Source organism: Argiope bruennichi, chromosome 1, assembly GCF_947563725.1.
Source record: "Argiope bruennichi chromosome 1, qqArgBrue1.1, whole genome shotgun sequence".
Classification (NCBI taxonomy): Eukaryota; Metazoa; Arthropoda; class Arachnida; order Araneae; family Araneidae; genus Argiope; species Argiope bruennichi.
Genome location: NC_079151.1, coordinates 77387270 through 77406286, shown reverse-complemented (window position 1 = coordinate 77406286; position 19017 = coordinate 77387270). Strand labels below are relative to the sequence as shown.

Sequence of the window (19017 nt, the reverse complement as noted above, 5' to 3'; positions counted from 1 at the left end):
CGATTTAGTTCTTCAAATTTCTAAGTGTTTTCTTGGATATACAGTCAGTACCCAATATTATGCATTTGAAAATTATTGTAGCCTTGTTCAATTAATTCATTTTTGTGGTAATTGAAATATTTTATAAGTATTAAAAAAGTTCCAGAAGAATTTTTTAAAATTCTAACGAAATCCAAAGTACTTAGAAATGTACTTATCATTAAAATCCGATTAAATATTTTCGTGATCATGCTACAACAAATTAAGTTGATTTAATGCTACAATTTTTTAAAAATCTATATGCTGATCTCTTTTTATAGAATGAGATCTCAGTACAGAATAGACTCAAATATTGGTAATTTTTTGATGGCCAGTAAAAAAAAAAAAATAGTATAGTAAATATTTAATATAAACAGTATTTTTAGTATAGTATAAACAGTATAGTAAAATTTTAACATTGTAAAAAAAATAAGGACCAGTACCTAAATAAGAAAATAAATAAAGAGAGTGAAGAGTTTTATTGAGCTAATTAATACTTAATGTGACTTTAAATATAAAATGAATAATGAGTTGTTTTAAACCAAATTAGAAAAGATATGCTTGCCGCCCTGTCAAATTTGTCTTGCCCCCTCCCCACACACACAGGCGACAAACTTGTGCAGCCACCTCTGTATGCATTTAGAAATCGGATTTTGATATTTGAACATGAGTATAAATGTCATTTTGATAATTATACCATTAAATTGTATAACTATCTTTTTTTTTTTTTTCATATGTACAAATATTAGTGCAAATTTTATGATTTTTTCCCTATGTTTATGATTCAGTATTTCCTCCATATTATAGCTTTCAAATCTTCTTGCAAAAGTAACACACACAAGAAAAACAATTGTTGCACATTTTGTTAAAGAAAAAAATAAGTTTTCAAAAGTAATGAAATTATGCTAAATTGAATCTAGTTTTTTTTTCCCGCAAGAGATTGCTATGTTGCAACAAATTAGAAATTACAAATTAAGGATTATAAATATTTTACTTTGCACCATTTTAAGTTAAAATCATACGTTGAAACATACAAAATAAAGTTTTTAGATATTTTTGTTGTATTTCTTTAAAGAAATCAAGATATCTACTAAATTTAAGAAATAGAGAAAACAAATGCTTGCAAATTCTGATAAAACTAAACTAAACATTACTAAAAAGAATATGTTTGTTTATGTATAAAAAAATATTCTATTAATTTGATATTTAATAGGTAGCAATAATTTTAAAAATCAGTTTCCTATTTTGTTTTTATTGTAATTTGAAAAATGTTATATATTTTTGTTTAATGTAATACAGGCATTTCAGTAATGAAGTATTTATCTTCAATAGATTGGATGCCTTTCAAGACCTTGCTGCTCAGGAATTTTCTGAAATCATATTTACTTTTAGCTGAACAATATTTTGAAATCGGTGACCCTAGATTTGCAAGATGCTATTTAAAAGAAGGCTTGAAAATTGCTCAAGAACACATTTTGACATTCTGGTTTGTAAATATGGATTTAATTCTGACACTTTTTCTAGTTTTTTCCTATTCTGAAATATGTTTGATTCATGAATGGATTAAAATTTTTTGCCAAGTATTAAATTTTTAAATTCATTTATATTTTAAACATGAACAATGTTTTAACTGCAAATATTATATTAAATATACATTATTTAAAATATATAATTGCATTTAAATAATGTATAATTTAATTCATATTATTTTATCCAAAATCTTAATTTTCTGTTTTTAATTTGACTGCAAAAATGACATAATTTGATTATTTAATTTCTTCTAAATCAGTTTTGGAGTCACTATATTTCATTTTTGCAATTTTTATTAATGGTTTTCTTCTTAATATCTGAATAATGCTATATAACAGTTAAATGGACATGATATGTATTATAAAATGTGCCCTAGGTAGCAAGAGAGATCAAAATGTTAAAAATTTGTCACATATATATAGTAAAACTTCAAAACATTTGTCTTCATAAAAATTTTTAAATCAAAATGTAGAAGCTGTGCAAATTATAATCTTTTATTGCACTTCATTTCTTTTTGAACATTTATAATCAATTTCTTTAATTTTATCTATCTGGGATCATAGGTTTGCTGAGAATATTGATTGTATTTATTTTCTCATTTAAATTGCTTATTTCTCCCTCAAACTTTTTAAATGTCAAATTGTGACAGAACAGAAAAGCTGTGTCATTTTGATTACCTTGCACCTGTTCCATCCATTCTATATATGAACATCCTAATGTACTTGTATCTTGTGCCATCATAGTTTTAAAAATGTAACTGTTTAGTCCATTTATCTTCTAATTGCTGAAGTTTTATAATTTTAGTTTCTTATTCCTTATATATATATATTAAACAGATAACAAAGAATCCTTCCTGAACTTTCCACAATGAGAAAAAAAAATATCTTGAAAGGAAATAAATTTTTGCAAATTAGCCAAATATGTATTATAATATAATGTTTTAAAAATTGTCAAATTCATGAAAAATTAATCAAACTTTTTTAGTTGATTAAAATAATTTTTTCATTTTATTTTACAGGGCATCTAAAATGTTGATAGTATTAGCAAAAATAGACCTACTCTGTCAGAATCCAAATGATTGCCTTGTGAAATTAGATGGTTTAAAATACATTATGGATCAAGATACAAAGAAAAATGCATCATTGCTTTTCTCAAAAATTAACTCTATGGCAAATGTATCAGCATTTGTTGATGAATCAAATGATTTCATTATTGCTAGTGAAATTAAATTAAAATTAAAAAGAGATATAAAACAGAATTATATTCAAACTAATGTACATGCATCTCCAATTTCTACTAAAATGGAGAATTTTAAATTTGAAGTTAAATTTGAATCCTATGCCAATGGTCAGATGTTTTCAATTTTTTTGTTAAAATTAGAAATTTGGGCACTTAGTTGTTTGCATCTGATTGCAGAAGATAAAATTTCATTTGCCAAAAGTCAATTAAAAAAACTGCTACAGAGGTGTGAAATTCTGAAAAAGAAAAACAAAAGTTTTTTGGAGACTTTGACAACTGGAAAATTTGATCTACCTGTACCTTCTTTACGATATTCTTGCAAATCTGAAATAAAATTGTTAACATCTGTATTTCTGGAACTCTCTTTGATTCATTTTTCTGAAAATAATATAAAATGTTCAGAGGAATACCTCAAGCATGCTTTTAATTCATTAAGTGATTCTTATGGTAAAGAAAAGTATGCTTATCCTATTGATTATGCTTTATTAAATTATCATCAAATTGTAATGATTTTAAAAAAGGATTTGAAAATTGCATCAAATACTTGCTTAGAGTTTAAAATTTGTCCATCTGTGCAAAATAAATATGTGTTTCCCAGACGGATGTTAAAATCAGAAAAATCTGCTTTGAATATGAACACGCCTACTAAGTGTCCGCAAATTTCAGTTACTCCATGTCTGACTAAAAAAAAATTATGCCATGCCCCTTCTAAAAAAGATATTTTACCAAGACATTTAAAAAAAGACATTGAGATTACAAAATCCATTGGAATGAAGTCCCTTGTATTTAGCAGTAGTGATGATGATCCTTTCTCAGAGTTTAAAACTCCCAGTCCACAAAAAACGGCATTAAAAAATATTCGTACTAGAAAGAAACCAGAAAAATTAGACTGTGGATATCTTAAACCCAAAAACTCAGATAAAAGTATTAAAGCATCATGTGATATATGGAAATGCCATACACTTTTTTCGCCAGATACATCCAAGGAAAATAAAGATCTGTCTTGTGAAGTTAAATCAAGAAATGTACGCCAGACTAGACAGAAAAACAAAAATATAATCTCCGATTCTAATCATTTGCAAATACCTCCTAATATAAGAGCTTCCAGACGAGTTAAAACAGCTAAGAGTAAGTTAAAAAATACAGAAGATATTGTAAGCATTGGAAATAATACATCTGAATGTCATGATTTGGCATCTGCTACTACTCCGACTGAAAGGATTTCAATAGAATATAACAGAAGTTCATCTAAAAATAGGCTCAAGGAAGATGGGTCTTTGAGAAGCTTGTCCACTGATGATGTCTTTTACTCAGATTGTCCAGAAGTAATTTCTAAGAAGGAGAATGATTTTTCAACGGCTGAATTATCTTTGGAAAATTCTTATCCTATTATAGATGATCTTTGCAAAAGCTTGGATTCCATGGATATTTCGTCAGAGAAGAATTTAAGCATTTCTGGTATTTAATTTTTAAAAAATATTTCATACAAATATTAGTTAATATATAAAGGAAGCCTTATTTTCTAATAAACTCTATTTAAAAGTTTTCTCTTTAAGCATTTGTTCACATTAATGTTTCATAAATTATTCTCTTTTTTGAAGATTTTGTTAAATCATCAGTTTTGTAATTCGTCAGCATTTTACTGTCATGTATTAGATAATTTTCTTTCGAACAATATTTAAAAAAAAAATTTTTTTATAGTATTACATTATATTGGTTTTATAAAAAGATAATCTGACTTTAAAAAAATTCACAGTACCTGTAATTTGTAGGAAGAAGTTATCAATTATTTATATTGCTTCATGCAATGAAATTTGGCTAGTTTGGGTTGTTTTAATTCGATTTCATTTGTAATTCAAATTTTTCTCATAATTAGAATTCTTTTCTAACACTTTATAATTTAAGTAAATTTATTTTGGTTGATTTGAAGTTGAAACTAATAATTACCCTCACCTTTGTTTGAAAATAATAATTATTTTTATCTTCTTTTCAAATTATCTTTATGATATACTTTATGTATACATTGAAACAAAAAGCATTAATAATTTCTTTAAAATGGCTTTGAACAAATTATATTTGAATTGTAAGGTTTATTTTGAACTTTTGCTATACTATAGTTGTAATCAAAGTGCTATATAATTTTTAGTTATTATATTAATGATTATTTTAGTTATATTCACTAAAATAATTGTTTTAAAATAATAATAACTTTATTTGTAAAAATTATGTATTAATTTATTGTGTATTATTTATTAAAATCTTAGAATGAATCTTTATTGTCTTTTTTAGCTTAAATATTACATCCTTTCTTTTTCCCTAATTACCTAATTTTTTTATTTTTTTTATTTTGCGGATAGTTCTAGAGCTAAGTTCCCTGTATTGGAAGAGTTATATTTTAATAATAATAATTAATGCAGTATACTTTAATCAAGATATTTTAAATGAATATGATTATTAATTTCAAGTTGAATAACTTTCTATTCATAATAACATTCATGTTTTACTATACAATATTTTCACTGTGCTTTATCACATCCTTTATTAAAAAAATTTTTTTTAATATGTTTATATTCAACTATCATATCTGAAAACCAGTGCTGTAATTTAATTTACTGGGGATTTAAAATTCTCTAAGTATATTGTAAAAGCTATGTGTGTATGGAGGGGAGAGAAGAATGATTCACTAGATATATCTAGTAATACTCCATTATCAGTGAGGAGTGATAATTTATCTTTTTGTGTTAGATAATAGGACTGTATGTTGTTAAAATAGTGATGATCAATAGCTTTTATTTTTTAATAAGAAATATTTATTAATGATATAAATGTTTATTTCCTCTTTTTTTATGCCTCAATTACTTCTGAATTTTTGAGCTAAAAAGAAAAATGTTGTTATATTCATTTAATATTTTAACATTCATATTTCCCACTCAGGATCACTTTGCAAAAATAAAAACTGAAAATGGATATTTTCAAACAGGGGAAAATGGCCTTTAATGATATTATTTTCTTAAAACCATTTCTTTTGCTACAACTTTGAATCTGTTAAAAGTATTTCATTATTGAAGGAAAGAATTTTTATTTAAAAAGAAACTCTTAATTAAGTAAATAAGTTATTACCAATGTTGATAAATAATTATCTCCTACTAAAAGATATTTTTAGAAACCCCTTCAATGCAAGATGAAGTTTTTATATTTTTGGTATTTAGCTTATAGCATTTTTTAATATTTAGAACTCTTGTTAAGAACAAAGTTTATATTAAAAAAATTAAATTAATAGTTACATTAATTAGTTTAACAAAAATATTATGTTGGCTTTCACAAATATCTTTTTCATTTTATTTTACTGTAAAAGTTTATTTATTCTCCCCTCCCTGTGAACATGATATATATTTAAAAACAAAGGATTAATAAATAGATATTTTTCTGATCAAATAACCTTGTTTGTATCTTTCAATAATTATTCAATAATATTAATTAATATATGATGGTAAAAAGCATTTAGATTTGATTAAATGAAATTTTGAACTAGAAAAGCTAATTTTTTTAAAGAAATATAATATTTGTTGTTACATAACAATTTGCTGTACTTAAAGAATGTACAGTTTTAATAGAAGTAGTGCTGTATTGCAAAGAAAGAATAATAAATCAAAACGTTTAACTAAAATTTGTTTAATATACTGCATATCAATAGGGTTAAAGTTGTATTCAGAAACTGTTATCGGCATGTTTAACATGTTCTTAAGAAACACTGTACAAGACCATATCCTATTTCAAATGAAAAATTGCCTTATATTTTAAATTACGTATAGCATTACCATACGACAAATTTACTGTTCTTAACTAATATTACAAATATTGGTAAATGTATAATATAAATTCTGATAAAATTTTAAAATATATTCCAGCTTTTCAGGTAGGAAGAACATTTTTTTTTTTTTTTTTTTTAAGATTAAGATTTTTAAAGAATATATTCTATAGTTTTATCATTGAATATTTGTGTATTAATAATAAAAAATTTGAACTTCTCGATAAAAATTTGAACTTCTCTTCATTGAAGTTATATTTTTTATAATACATTTCATAATTATTTTGTACTTTCTTTTTACAGTTGAAAGACTAACAGACTGCATTGAGAAACTGAGATTCATCAGATCACTAGTTGAACATATAGCTCCTTATCCTCTTTATACAAACATATGCAAACTTCTAGCTATTTTATTAATGGCAAATGTAAGATTAAAGCTTTTAAATGTTTTTTTACTCATTTTAAAGATAAAAATGTCATTCATTTATGTTATACTTGTACCATCCCAGGTTTTAACTAGAAATTTTGTTTTAAGTTATCCTTTTGAATGTGGTCTCAATATTAGAAGATAATGAATTGCGATTGGTTTTTAATTTGTAAAATATATCTTTTCCTTGAATGTTCTATTAATAAAATTATTTTGTTAAGTATAATGTTGGAAAATTAAAAATGTGTAGTATTGTTGCAATCATTAAGTTTAGAAGTAAAAAAAAAAAAAAAAAAAGTGCTTTTTTATGCAAGATTACTTAAACAGAATGAAGCTATATTATGACATTATTGAAATATTTTTCTGTTATTGACAGAAATGCACAGATTTTTTTAAAATTTTTAGTTGTAAAGATAAGCTATTATTGTGAAAAATATTGAAAAGTACTAAAAAAAAATGTTTTGTTAGGCTTTTTTAAATAGTTCTATTAAGATTGCATTTATTTAGCAATGAAGTTTGCAAAGGTTTGCGAAATTAATTAATGCATTGTTGATTTCATCCAGATGATTAGAAAACTGGCATAGTTGTTTTTTGAAGAGAAAGTTCAAAGTAATCTGTCTTTATTCAACTTTTCTGTGTACACCTGTAAATGAATCAGTAAGCATGACTGACACAAAGGTGCAAATTTTAGTGTTTTCAGAATAAAATTTTATCAATATCTTGATTAAATTCATTTTCATAGTTTTCTACAGATTAATTATATGAATATTTAAACTTCTCTGGTATTGACTCTCCATTACTTTTATATTACTGTGAAATCGCTTTTTTTTTTCTCGTTATTCACTGGTTGTCACCACTAAGGTTTTTCAAAAACCATCAAAATGGTTGCAAAAGAGTAATGGGCTTTTTTTTCTGGTATTACAATCAATATCTTTGAAATTGTGATATTCACTAAAGAATATTCTTGATAGCAGGCACAAATGACATCCATACTTTTAAATGTGTTTTATTCATGGAATCCATGAAATTTTGATTGTGTATGTGTTGTCTGATTTGAAGATTATCAAAAATTCCAGTTATAAATATTTTTGTACATGTTCCAGTCATTTTTTTTTTTTTTTTTTTTTTTTTAATCCTATGTCTCCAAAACAAATGTTCTTTTGATGAGAATCTTCCGTGAAATTTTTCACTAGCTCTTGTTTTATGCAAAATACGAGTAAGATAATAATATTGATTAAGGATTGATGCACCCCCCCCAACGACCATTTTCTGTCACAATGACTGTTTTTTTTTTTTTCCTTGTCTAGTAATATTGTCAGATTTTGTTATCCCATAGACACTAATCACATTGATAATTTCTGTCGCCCTTCAATGCTATCCAAGAAAAATGTTAAACACTTTTAATGCTGCATGAATTATAAGTTGTTGTTCATCTGTTATAGGAATATCTTATTCTTTCAAGTTTTAAATGTTTTACAATTTAGCTCATAAATTTAAACAAATTAACTCATATATTTTTTACATTTAAAGCTCATAAAATAGTATATTCTCTTGTTTGAAATAAATACATCAAATATCATCAAAATCAGTTTACAAATTAACAAAACAAACAAAAAAAACGTTGTTTTTAGACTTGTGTTATTTTTTAAATTTTAGTTTGCATACTTATATCTTTCTTGATTTAAAAGACAGTATTGTAATGTAGATTTTTTTTTTTAAATTTATAAATGAAATTATATGGTTGTAAGATTTTAGAATATTTGCATGAAATAATAATACATATTAAATGTTTATAAAACTATACTTAAAACATATTTATTAAAATACTTTTATATAAATACTGACACAATAGTCAAAAGAAATGGGGGAGGGGGGGAGAGGTGCACATTTTCAAATAAAACCAGAAGTTATATTTTGAGATGAGGTGGGTGAGAGAAAAATACATTGCATAGAAATTATAAAGTAGTCATCTTAAAGAGTTGTTATATTGAAGAAATAAAATTTTATGTACTCCAAAGCATGTATGCTAAAGCTGTCAAAATTAAAACATCTTATGGCAAAAATGCTTTTATTGATTACATGAAGCATAAAATTATAATGTTTTGCTTTATAGAGAGCAAGAAGTATTTTTTGCATACTGAATATAAGTCTTAATGTACCATAAACAGATTATTCATCCATTCTGGGCAGATCAAATTCTCCTGAAAGATTGAGTGAGTGATCTCCACTTTATAAGACACTGATAAACTTGCATAGGAATTATATTTAGAAATTGGTTTTGATTATTAAATAGTGTGGTCCTAACTGTATCTATCTAGACTTCACAAATATTGTCACTATTGATAAGACTTGAACAAAAACCTGAATTAATATATCAATCACCTTTATGGTATTTTAAGGTCATAGTGTTCAAAGAAATTTCAAGAACTGAATTGAATGAAATTTGAGGGCAGGAAGATGTTTTATTGCTGTGGATACAGTTTTTTAAGAACTTCACATTTTTCGATTGTTATAAGATTTTATTAGTTGAAGGAATGCAATAAATTTTGCTTATACATTCAAAGAAATTTTTGATATTGTTGTGCTCCATTATTTTACAACCATTTGGGTAGACACAAAATTTGTTGGCAAATTTTTTTTTTTTTTTAAGTTCTTTGATAAAGTAGTTTTTAATGTTAGCATGAAATTTATATTTTAATTTTCATAAACACCAAGAATTGTTGGGAGAGAAGAATTATTACTTTTGTCTATTAAGATTTTTTTTTTTACCCTCTATATTTTAAAAATGTTTAGGATTATGAACATTTTCATCTGTTAAAAATTCATATCATTCATCTTGCTTCATAATTTGATTTAGCTTTTTGCTAGGGATTTCTTTCTTTTCATTTATTTACTGAGATACTTTCTATATCATTTAAATTCTTTTTGTCATTTATAGAATGAAGCACAGTCCAGAGATAAAGATTCTGCATTTATGCTCAGTGAAACATTTTCTTCAACATTACGCCAAATTCATTTAAGTAATATTATCTATTACAAAAGTAAATTGATAAATGGTGATAGCAATTGCATTTTAGAGACTTTAAGAAGGAATAATCAGCCTATATGCATTCAAATGGACAATATTCTGCAAACTATACCCAGTGGTAAGATGTTTATATTATTCTATATGTTTAAAAGAACTTTAAGTTATAGTCATGTTCTAGTTTTAAAGCGTTCTGTGCTGTGTATTTTTAATACTAAATGGAATTTTTGAAATATCATACTTTAAGTTTACTTTTCTTTTATTTCTGCATCCAGTGTGTTTAATGCTCTTGCCTAAAAATATTCATAATGGTGGTGTTATTACACTATTATAAGTTGAGTTTTGATTGTTATTTTGTAAAACCAATTATATCACAATGAATTAATAACTTTTGCCTATTTTGCCCTGATCAGCAATTACTGAGACCCCTTCATATTTATAAATTATTCAAACTACTATTAGCTTTAAGAGAAATATAACAAATTCAATAGAAAATCAAAAAGTTAGTTTTATTTCAAACTTTTAAAATAATTTATGCTGTTGTATATTCAGAAATAAAATCCAGAATATTATGCATCCCCCCCCCCAATCTCTGTAAAGATTTCTAGTAACTCTAATTTACATTCTATTTTATTTCTGAATGGGGGGGGGGGGTCTTCCTCCATGAAAACTTGAACTTGTAAAAACTCAATGGAGCATCTTTTCTTTTGATCATCATTTCAATGATCAATTCTTTTCTTGAAAATGTGCATATTTTGTAATTCATAATAAAATCAGTGCTTTGTACTACCTTCTAGATTTTGAGGTTCCTTCTCAAAAATATGAACTGATCTCAAGTAATTAAAAATCTAAAAATGTGTGTTTTGCTGTGGTGACAAATCAAATCTATTGCATTTAAATCCATTTAATTTTTTGCACTGGTAGTCATAATGGATTCTCAGTATGAGTCCAAATTTTAGAATTCAATGTCGGGAATTTTTATTTCGCATTTTGTGTTGTCTTGAATGAATTTCCCATTTATTTACCTTTAATATTATTCTGTTTATAATATACAGAGTGTTTCAGTGAACCGTTTTAGAACTTCTAAGAGGGGTAGGGTACATACTGACGAACCAAAATCATATACCCATGGGCAGTCAGAAATGCTTTCCTGACGCAGTAGATGGCGTTGTGCGAAAAGTTTGAGCTTTCGTGCAGGGAATCTTCATTTCGCATAAGAACGCCAAGTTAGTAGGATGGGTGATTACACGATCGCAGAGTTAGCCGATATGCATTTGGCGTATGGGGCTCAAATTGTAGTGGGCCAGCCGCACAGCGTTTGTACGCTGAACGATATCCGACGAGGCGTATTCCCAGTCATAATTTCTTTGCAAGACTGCACCAGAGGTTAGCTGAGACAGGTTCATTAGAAAGAGCTCACAGGGACAAGGTAAGAACAACATGGACTCCAGACGCCGAACAGAATGTGCTGCAGCATGTAGAGGGGAATCCAAGAACGAGTACACGAAGTGTAGTAAACGCAGTCGGGGACGCAGCCATTGCAGCGTCTGGAGGATTCTCCGAGCAGAAGACATGCATCCGTTTCACGTGCAGCGTGCCCAGACACAGAAACCGGAGGATTATGTACCTCGTATTGCTTTCGTACAGTGGTACCTGGGAAAAGTGCTACAAATCCCCTTTTTCCTGCTGAAGTGTTGTTTTCCGTTGAGGCATCCTTCACAAGGGAAGGAATTTTCAACACGCATAACGACCATATCTGGGCGCATGAAATACGACGTCGTGCAGCACAGAATCGATTTTCGGTCAATGTATGGACCGGTATTGTGGGAGATCACCTCATCGGACCTTACCTGTTACCGGGTCGTCTAACCGGACCTACGTACTTGCTCTTTCTGCAGCAAGTATTGCCACAACTTTTGAGAGATGAACAGATTTCTGCATCGACGCAACAGACAATGTGGTTCCGACACGATGGAGCCCCTGCCCATTATAGCGGAGATGTTCGTAACTACCTGGATGTCACATTTGGTCAACGGTGGATCGGACGTGGGAGTCCCGTGCGTTGACCTGCTCGGTCACCCGACTTATCATGTCATGATTTTTATTTCTGGGGTCATATGAAATCGCTAGTTTATGACATCCCTGTTAACACTGCTGTGGAGCTCGTTGCAAGAATCGCAGTAGCTGCCGGAGAGATTCGAGATATGCCTGGAGTATTCCAGAATGTTCGGATGTCCATGCGTCGGAGATGTGAGGCGTGCATTGTAGCCGTGGAAGAAAATTCGAACACTTACTTTAATCCATGTACCTTTTGCTTCTTTTCATATATTATTAAAACGATTTCTCATTTACGTCTCTTTTCTTTATGGTGCTTCTGTGTACAACACCGCTACAGGAAAGCATTTCCGACCCCACATTGCTCTATGATTTCGAGTTGTCAGGATATACCCTACCCCTCTTAGAAGTTCTGAAACGGTTCACTGTAACACCCTGTATACAATACATATATATAATATAAGGAATGCATTATAGAAGGGAACAAATGATTATTGTTTAAAAGAAATTTGTTTTGTTTTTTTAATTTATTGAATTTTTGAAAATTTTTTTTAATTAGCCATTTCCCTTTATAGTCATAAAATTCCTGCATTGGTCACTTCTGAACTTAAAACAGAACAATAAAAATATCTTTTTTATCATTGATTTATATTTATTATTATTGTAAAGTTCCTTTTTCAAATATTTTACTGTAGATATTTGTGAGAGGAAAACAATTTTTTTTCTTCATTAGATAGGCCATGAAATATTGTATGAATCTGACAGAAAAATATGGGGAAGAATAACTGAAGCTTGAGTAATGTCCAAATCAGTTATGGATCCGAAAGAAAATACATGAAATTGAAACATGATCACTTAAATATTGAAACCTTTATAGAACACATGTTATTTGCAGGGAAACAATAAATAATTTTCCCATGAGAAACTAAATACTTAAGAAAGTAGATTATAATCTTTTTTGATTTTTTTTTTAATTAAGTCAAATATGCTTTTCCAAGGCAAATCTGAATAAGAAATTAAACATCTTATCTACACATTGGATCTTCAAAATTTAAAATTATTAACTAAAAATTTCATTTTTTTTCTTCTTTTGGGCTAATTGTGGATATAAATTTTTTCAAAAAGAAATTATGTTTGACTTTGCCTTTTGATCTGTATTGATCATTTGAATTCATTTAGAATTTCATTCAGTTTTCTGTAACATTTTACTTGAGTTATAAAAAGATATTCCTTTAAATCTTAAGTTAATTTTGATAAATAAATAAAAATGTGTTGATAGTGTAATGTCATTTTGAGATCATTCTATTATACTAACTGCTTTTGGTAATAAATTATTTGCGAAGATTATTAAATTTGGATAAATATAAAAAAATATTGGATTTGAAAAATATTGAATTTGTTAAATATTAAAAAAATATGAAATGCATATTTAAAAAAAAATTATTTTGTTATTCAGTAAGACCAAAAAACAAAAATTTAACTGAGTTAAATCAAAACAAATTATGGCATAAATGAAAAAAAAAATTAAAAAGTGTATTAAAAACAGTGTATATATTTGAAATAAAAGTGGAAGTGAAAATATTACTTTCAAATTAATGTCTAAAGGAATCATTTTTTTAAAATCTTTATTTTAACTTTGGCTAAAGCATGCAATTGAATATTTTGCTAGATGAGTTTAAATTTTATAACATTAAAAAATTTTACAAACAAAATAATTTACAAAAAATTACAAAAATTTTCATAAAAAAAATTGATTAAAAATAAAGAAAACATTATATAGTGAAATATTGAAAGTGGTATAAAAAGTTTAATTTTGAAATTTAAGATGATGGAAAAATTATTTTTATGAGATTCAGGAGATATAGTAATGAATTTCTGTCTAAGTTATAGCAATTACCCCATCTGGCTTTGGTTAAGCCTATTTTTTTGCACTTGACTAATTGTTCGATGTCTATTTCTTAATTTGTTTTACTTCTTTCCACTATGTAAACACAATTTTTGGTAGACCAAAGCATTTCTAATAATATTTTGCAGTTTCATTAATTAATAAAGCATTGAATCAATGCAGTTGTAAAAACATTCAATGAAGCAATCTGAGATGTTCATATAATTTGTAATACATTTGTCTGTTATTATTCGACAGTATATAATAAGAGCGATTTCTGTGCTATCATATATATATATATATATATATATATATATATATATATATATATATATATATATATATATATATATATACATACACACACAGAGAGAGAGAGAGAGAGAGAGCTTTAATTTGAAATAACTAATATTATATAAAGCATTAACTATTTCATGTAGCGTTAATCTTTTTTTCTCATTTTAAATTGAATCATTATTCCGTTTTAAGGCATGTACCTACTAGCCATTCCAAGAATTATGATAATTAATTTTATACAATTTAAACTTCTAATTGCCCTGTATGTTGCAAATATTTTAATTTCATTGCATTTTTTTTCTTTTTCATAAACCTATGTTTATTTTCAGTCATTTTTTTAAAAAATTCTTATTTATGCATAATATCATTTTTTGGGGGGGGGGGGACATTCAAAATGATTATTTTTGCATTTTGTTTTTGTAATTTTATTTTATAATATTGTTTTTATTATTACTGATATTTATTAATCCATGACATAATGAATATTAGTGAATCCATTCATTATGCAGTGGCCAAAGTTCTGTGGATTTTGTTCATAATAAATGTATAAAATCTTTCATTTTTAATGCATCTGGAAATTTAATCCTATTTAAAGAGTAATAATAAAGTAAAAGAGAAACAAAATTTATGTAACTTCCTTTTAATTGTAAGTAATTTTCTTTGGCTATTGTCTAGTTCACCAGAAATATTGATTGTGTTTTATCCCAATAAAATCTTTATTGCATAGCATAATGTTCACGATTCCCTCAAATATTATTCTTAAGATCAAATGGTTATAGACAATAAACACAGTAATTTTATTCATCTTGCATCTTTTCTGTTTATTGTATACATAAATTTTGCTAATGGCGTTGAGTCCCATGAGATCATATTGTTATTAATGATGCAACTGTCTATGTAATCTTTATAATTGTGCATTGTTTTTATGATATTGTAATTTAATTTTTTTTTCTTATATAATCGGTACAGATTATAAACGAAATTCTTCCTTAGGCAGAATGGCAGAAAGTCGAGAAAACATTGAAAATAATTTTAATTTGGTTCGGTAATGAAATGCATAATTAAAGGTTATGTGGAAAAAAAATGTCGCAAAATGCAGGGGAAAAAAAATTGCAATTAAATTAATATGAAAAAAAAAGGCAATCTTTTAAAATTTTAAAATGTAAAAATTATTTTGGAAGAATGTCAAAAATTTAATCTTGAATAATTTATTTGACATGTAAATTAAAATTTCAAAAATATCTCCATGATGCGCATACACAAAGAGTGTCTGCATGCATAATATAATGCTAAATTTGCTAACTTTAGGTCAAGTAATCTGATTTGGAGTGCACCACAACTCATGCAACATATGTATATTCCTCATTATTAGTAATAGAGAATAAATTTGTCATTTGATCAATTGAATGGCAAAGATGAAGTGTATTGAAGGACATTTAATTTTCAATTTTTCTGATTTTGTGTATAAAATATTTAAGTAAAACTGAAAAATAAAATTAGAAACTGATATAATTTGTGAAGATTTTTGACAATATATACCCAACTTAAATGTTTTGGAGATTATATTTGATCATATTATTAAGCACTTCTGAGATATTACTATGAAAATTATTAATATAATTAGCAAATAAATTTGTCTTTATATTTCTTTGATGGTATGAGAACTTTGATTGTTTTAATTGCCAATGAGCAATATTTCTTATAAATTATCTTTAAATTATAAAATCAAAAATTAATTCTAAAATTTTTGCCTTTTTCTAATGTTAATAATGTTTAAAATAAAACACAATTTGTATAAACACATAGATACTTTAATACAACATCGACTACAAATTTACCATATTTGCAGCTTTATTTATGTATCGTTTATTTATTGTTTGGTTTGCTAGTTGCTGTAGCTTAACCAAATTGAAGCAAAAATATTTCAGGAAAAAGCTTAAAATATTCCACAATAATGATGCTTTCATATTGAGTTCTAATTTATATATTAGTAATTTCTTCTTGGATATTTTAAATTTTTATTTATTGTGTGGAAACTAAATTTAAATTGTTCTTAAATAAGCTGTTTTTTCACTTTCTAGATTATACAGTTGTTCAAATCAGTGCTATACCTGATGAAGAGTTTAAACTAAATTCAAAATTTAGGGCTTCAAAACTCATTGTTTGTCGCTATCAACACAATATGACACCTATAGTGATGTGTATAAATAGTTCATCAGATGAAATGGTGAGTTTTTGTGTTAATTATTCAACTGTGTAAAGAATTAGCAGAAATATGATATTAAATTTGTATTTTGAATCCATTTTTCTTGAATCTATACTATATAAAGTTATTAACTGAATCGTTTTTTATTATATTGTTATTTTTTTCTAATTTTTTATGTAAAAATTATGTTAAAATGGTAATTTTGATTCAGCTTCTCTAAGAATGAAATTGTTACATGTATTAACAAATATTTTTTCCCTCACTATTAGTATTGACTTAAGTACTTGTAAAATTAAGTCATGACAGTCTTTTACTATTATCAGATGAAGCAGATATTAAAATATTAATGTTAACTATAAAATGTGAAAGAAACTATTTTTGATATGTAAATTTGTTTAAAAAAAAGTTTAAGTTAATCTTTATCATTAGTAAATAAATCAAATATAATTAAATAAACTGTTAAAAATGAAATGCTTGTTTTATTTAGAGAAAAAAAAATTAAACAGTCTTGTTTTTTTGTTGTAGTTTGGTTTAGTTAAAAAAAGTAAGGTTTTAAAATTTTTTAACAGAATTTTTCACATTAATGCTTACATAATCTTAACAAATACTATTGTTTTAATTTAATAAAGAATAGGGAATTTTAATAGGGGAAATCTTATATTATTATGATCATGAACAAAAAAAAAGTTGTTTTCTAAATTAATGTGTAATTTCTTTTTCAGTTCAACACTAAGCTGTTCTCCAACTTTGAAAATATTTTATTAGAAAGCACTTTGATTATGAAGAAAAATGATGATACAAAAAAGTGGTGGAAAACTCGAAGTACATTGGATTCGAATTTGAAAGTATGAAAAAAAAATTTAATTTATTGCTAGTAAATGTTATTATTTGAAATATCTTTCATGTTGGCATAATATGTGATTTTGTATTTTTACCAAGTCTATGGTAGAAGATATGGAGGATAAGTGGTTGGGATGCTGGAAAGGTCTTATTCTTAGTAAATGTACAAATGAAGATAGATTACTGCAGTTGATGAAAATTTGTGATTTATTACCGAAAGTATCAATATCTGCAAATGAAAATCTTCTTCTTGTAAGTATTTTATTTAGTTGATATTTGAATTTGCCTGAGATATTAACTAAAATAGTTATAACTGTATAATAACTACTTTAATAATTATAATGATTTTTTTTTCTGAAATAAGGTTCGATTAAAACAAAGTATTACATTATAATCATACCACAACATTTTATGTTTTTTTTTCTCGAACCAGGTTAATAAATTAAAATATAATAAATCATTTTTATATAATTCCTTTGATTTTTATTTCTGAGTAGGTTCTAATTTTTTAAATAAAACTACCTATTTTATTTTTTTAAAATTAAGGATTGCATTTTCAAAAAACTTAATAAAAATTTAGATTGATTTAAAATTTCTATATTTCTATTAGATTTTGTTAGATTCAGCACCATATCTCTCAAGGGAACAACTCTCAGCTGCTGTTTGCTATCTATGGAATTGTAACCCACTAGATGAAGTTTATTCAAAAGTTTACAAGCGGATTTTAGAATTTTCATCTGATCTTCCAATATCTGGAAGACATCCATTGATTCTCATCTTAGATAAAGTAATGTTAAATTTTGATATTTAATATTTGATTATATATATATATACCAGAATTATCTGTTGATAATAAATTACATTTCTTTTGATTTTAAATCATTCTTAATACAATATATGTGCCATTTTATGTACAACTTGCAGCATTAATAAATTTAAATAAATCATGAAAATGATATTTAATTATGTATTTATTATAAATAATATGCCATTAAATTTAAAAATTGCAAAACATTTTGTTTTGGATTTCATTTAAACAAATTGCATAATGCTGTTTATAATCATGCAGTTTTTTATAATTAGAAAATAAAGCCTTAAAAAAATATTTATTTTATTTTTTACTTTTCATTTATATCTCATCTGCTTGATTATCATAATGCCATTTCAAAACAGAAGATTTCCCCCTTTTCCATTTCTTTGGATCATAGTTTTTTTTTTTTTTTTTTTTTTTGCAATATTTCCTTAATTTTTCTATCAGATCCTATGATTTCATAAAGTTGCTCCTAAGAAATTAAAATAATTTTCTTACGCATTAGTGAAAATTTGTATGAAGATGAGTAGTAACTAGCCACTAATAAAATTTGTCTTTTTCTTCATAGAATATACAAGCTCTTCCATGGGAGAGTTTGCCTTTATTAAAAGATGTCCCAGTTTCTCGAATACCTTCACTGAGTATTTTAAGTTCTCTGTGTGCAACATTAACACCACTATCATACAAAGAAGTAGATTGCAACAATACATTCTACATACTTAATCCAAGTGGCGATTTAAAATATTCTGAGGAATATTTTAAACCTGTATTTGAAAAGTAAGTTTTTTTAAGCAATCCAATATTTATTTATTTTTTATTCGAGCTTATTTCAAGTTTGTAGTCATCAAAGGTACATTAGTGGTTTAGGTTTAAATA

At 26.1% G+C, this 19017-nt stretch overlaps 1 protein-coding gene across 3 annotated transcripts in view; it reads left to right on the top strand.

Moving 5' to 3' along the window:
- Positions 1–19017, top strand: part of LOC129976082 (uncharacterized) — a 61760-nt gene that overhangs the window by 37093 nt on the left and 5650 nt on the right. For all 3 annotated transcript variants that reach the window (XM_056089580.1, XM_056089656.1, XM_056089493.1), the window contains exons 14-22: positions 1351–1504; positions 2567–4245; positions 6899–7020; positions 9961–10168; positions 16366–16511; positions 17213–17335; positions 17430–17582; positions 17941–18117; positions 18710–18918. In XM_056089580.1, coding sequence (XP_055945555.1) covers positions 1351–1504; positions 2567–4245; positions 6899–7020; positions 9961–10168; positions 16366–16511; positions 17213–17335; positions 17430–17582; positions 17941–18117; positions 18710–18918 — 2971 coding nt within the window. The remainder of the gene's footprint in view (positions 1–1350; positions 1505–2566; positions 4246–6898; positions 7021–9960; positions 10169–16365; positions 16512–17212; positions 17336–17429; positions 17583–17940; positions 18118–18709; positions 18919–19017) is intronic.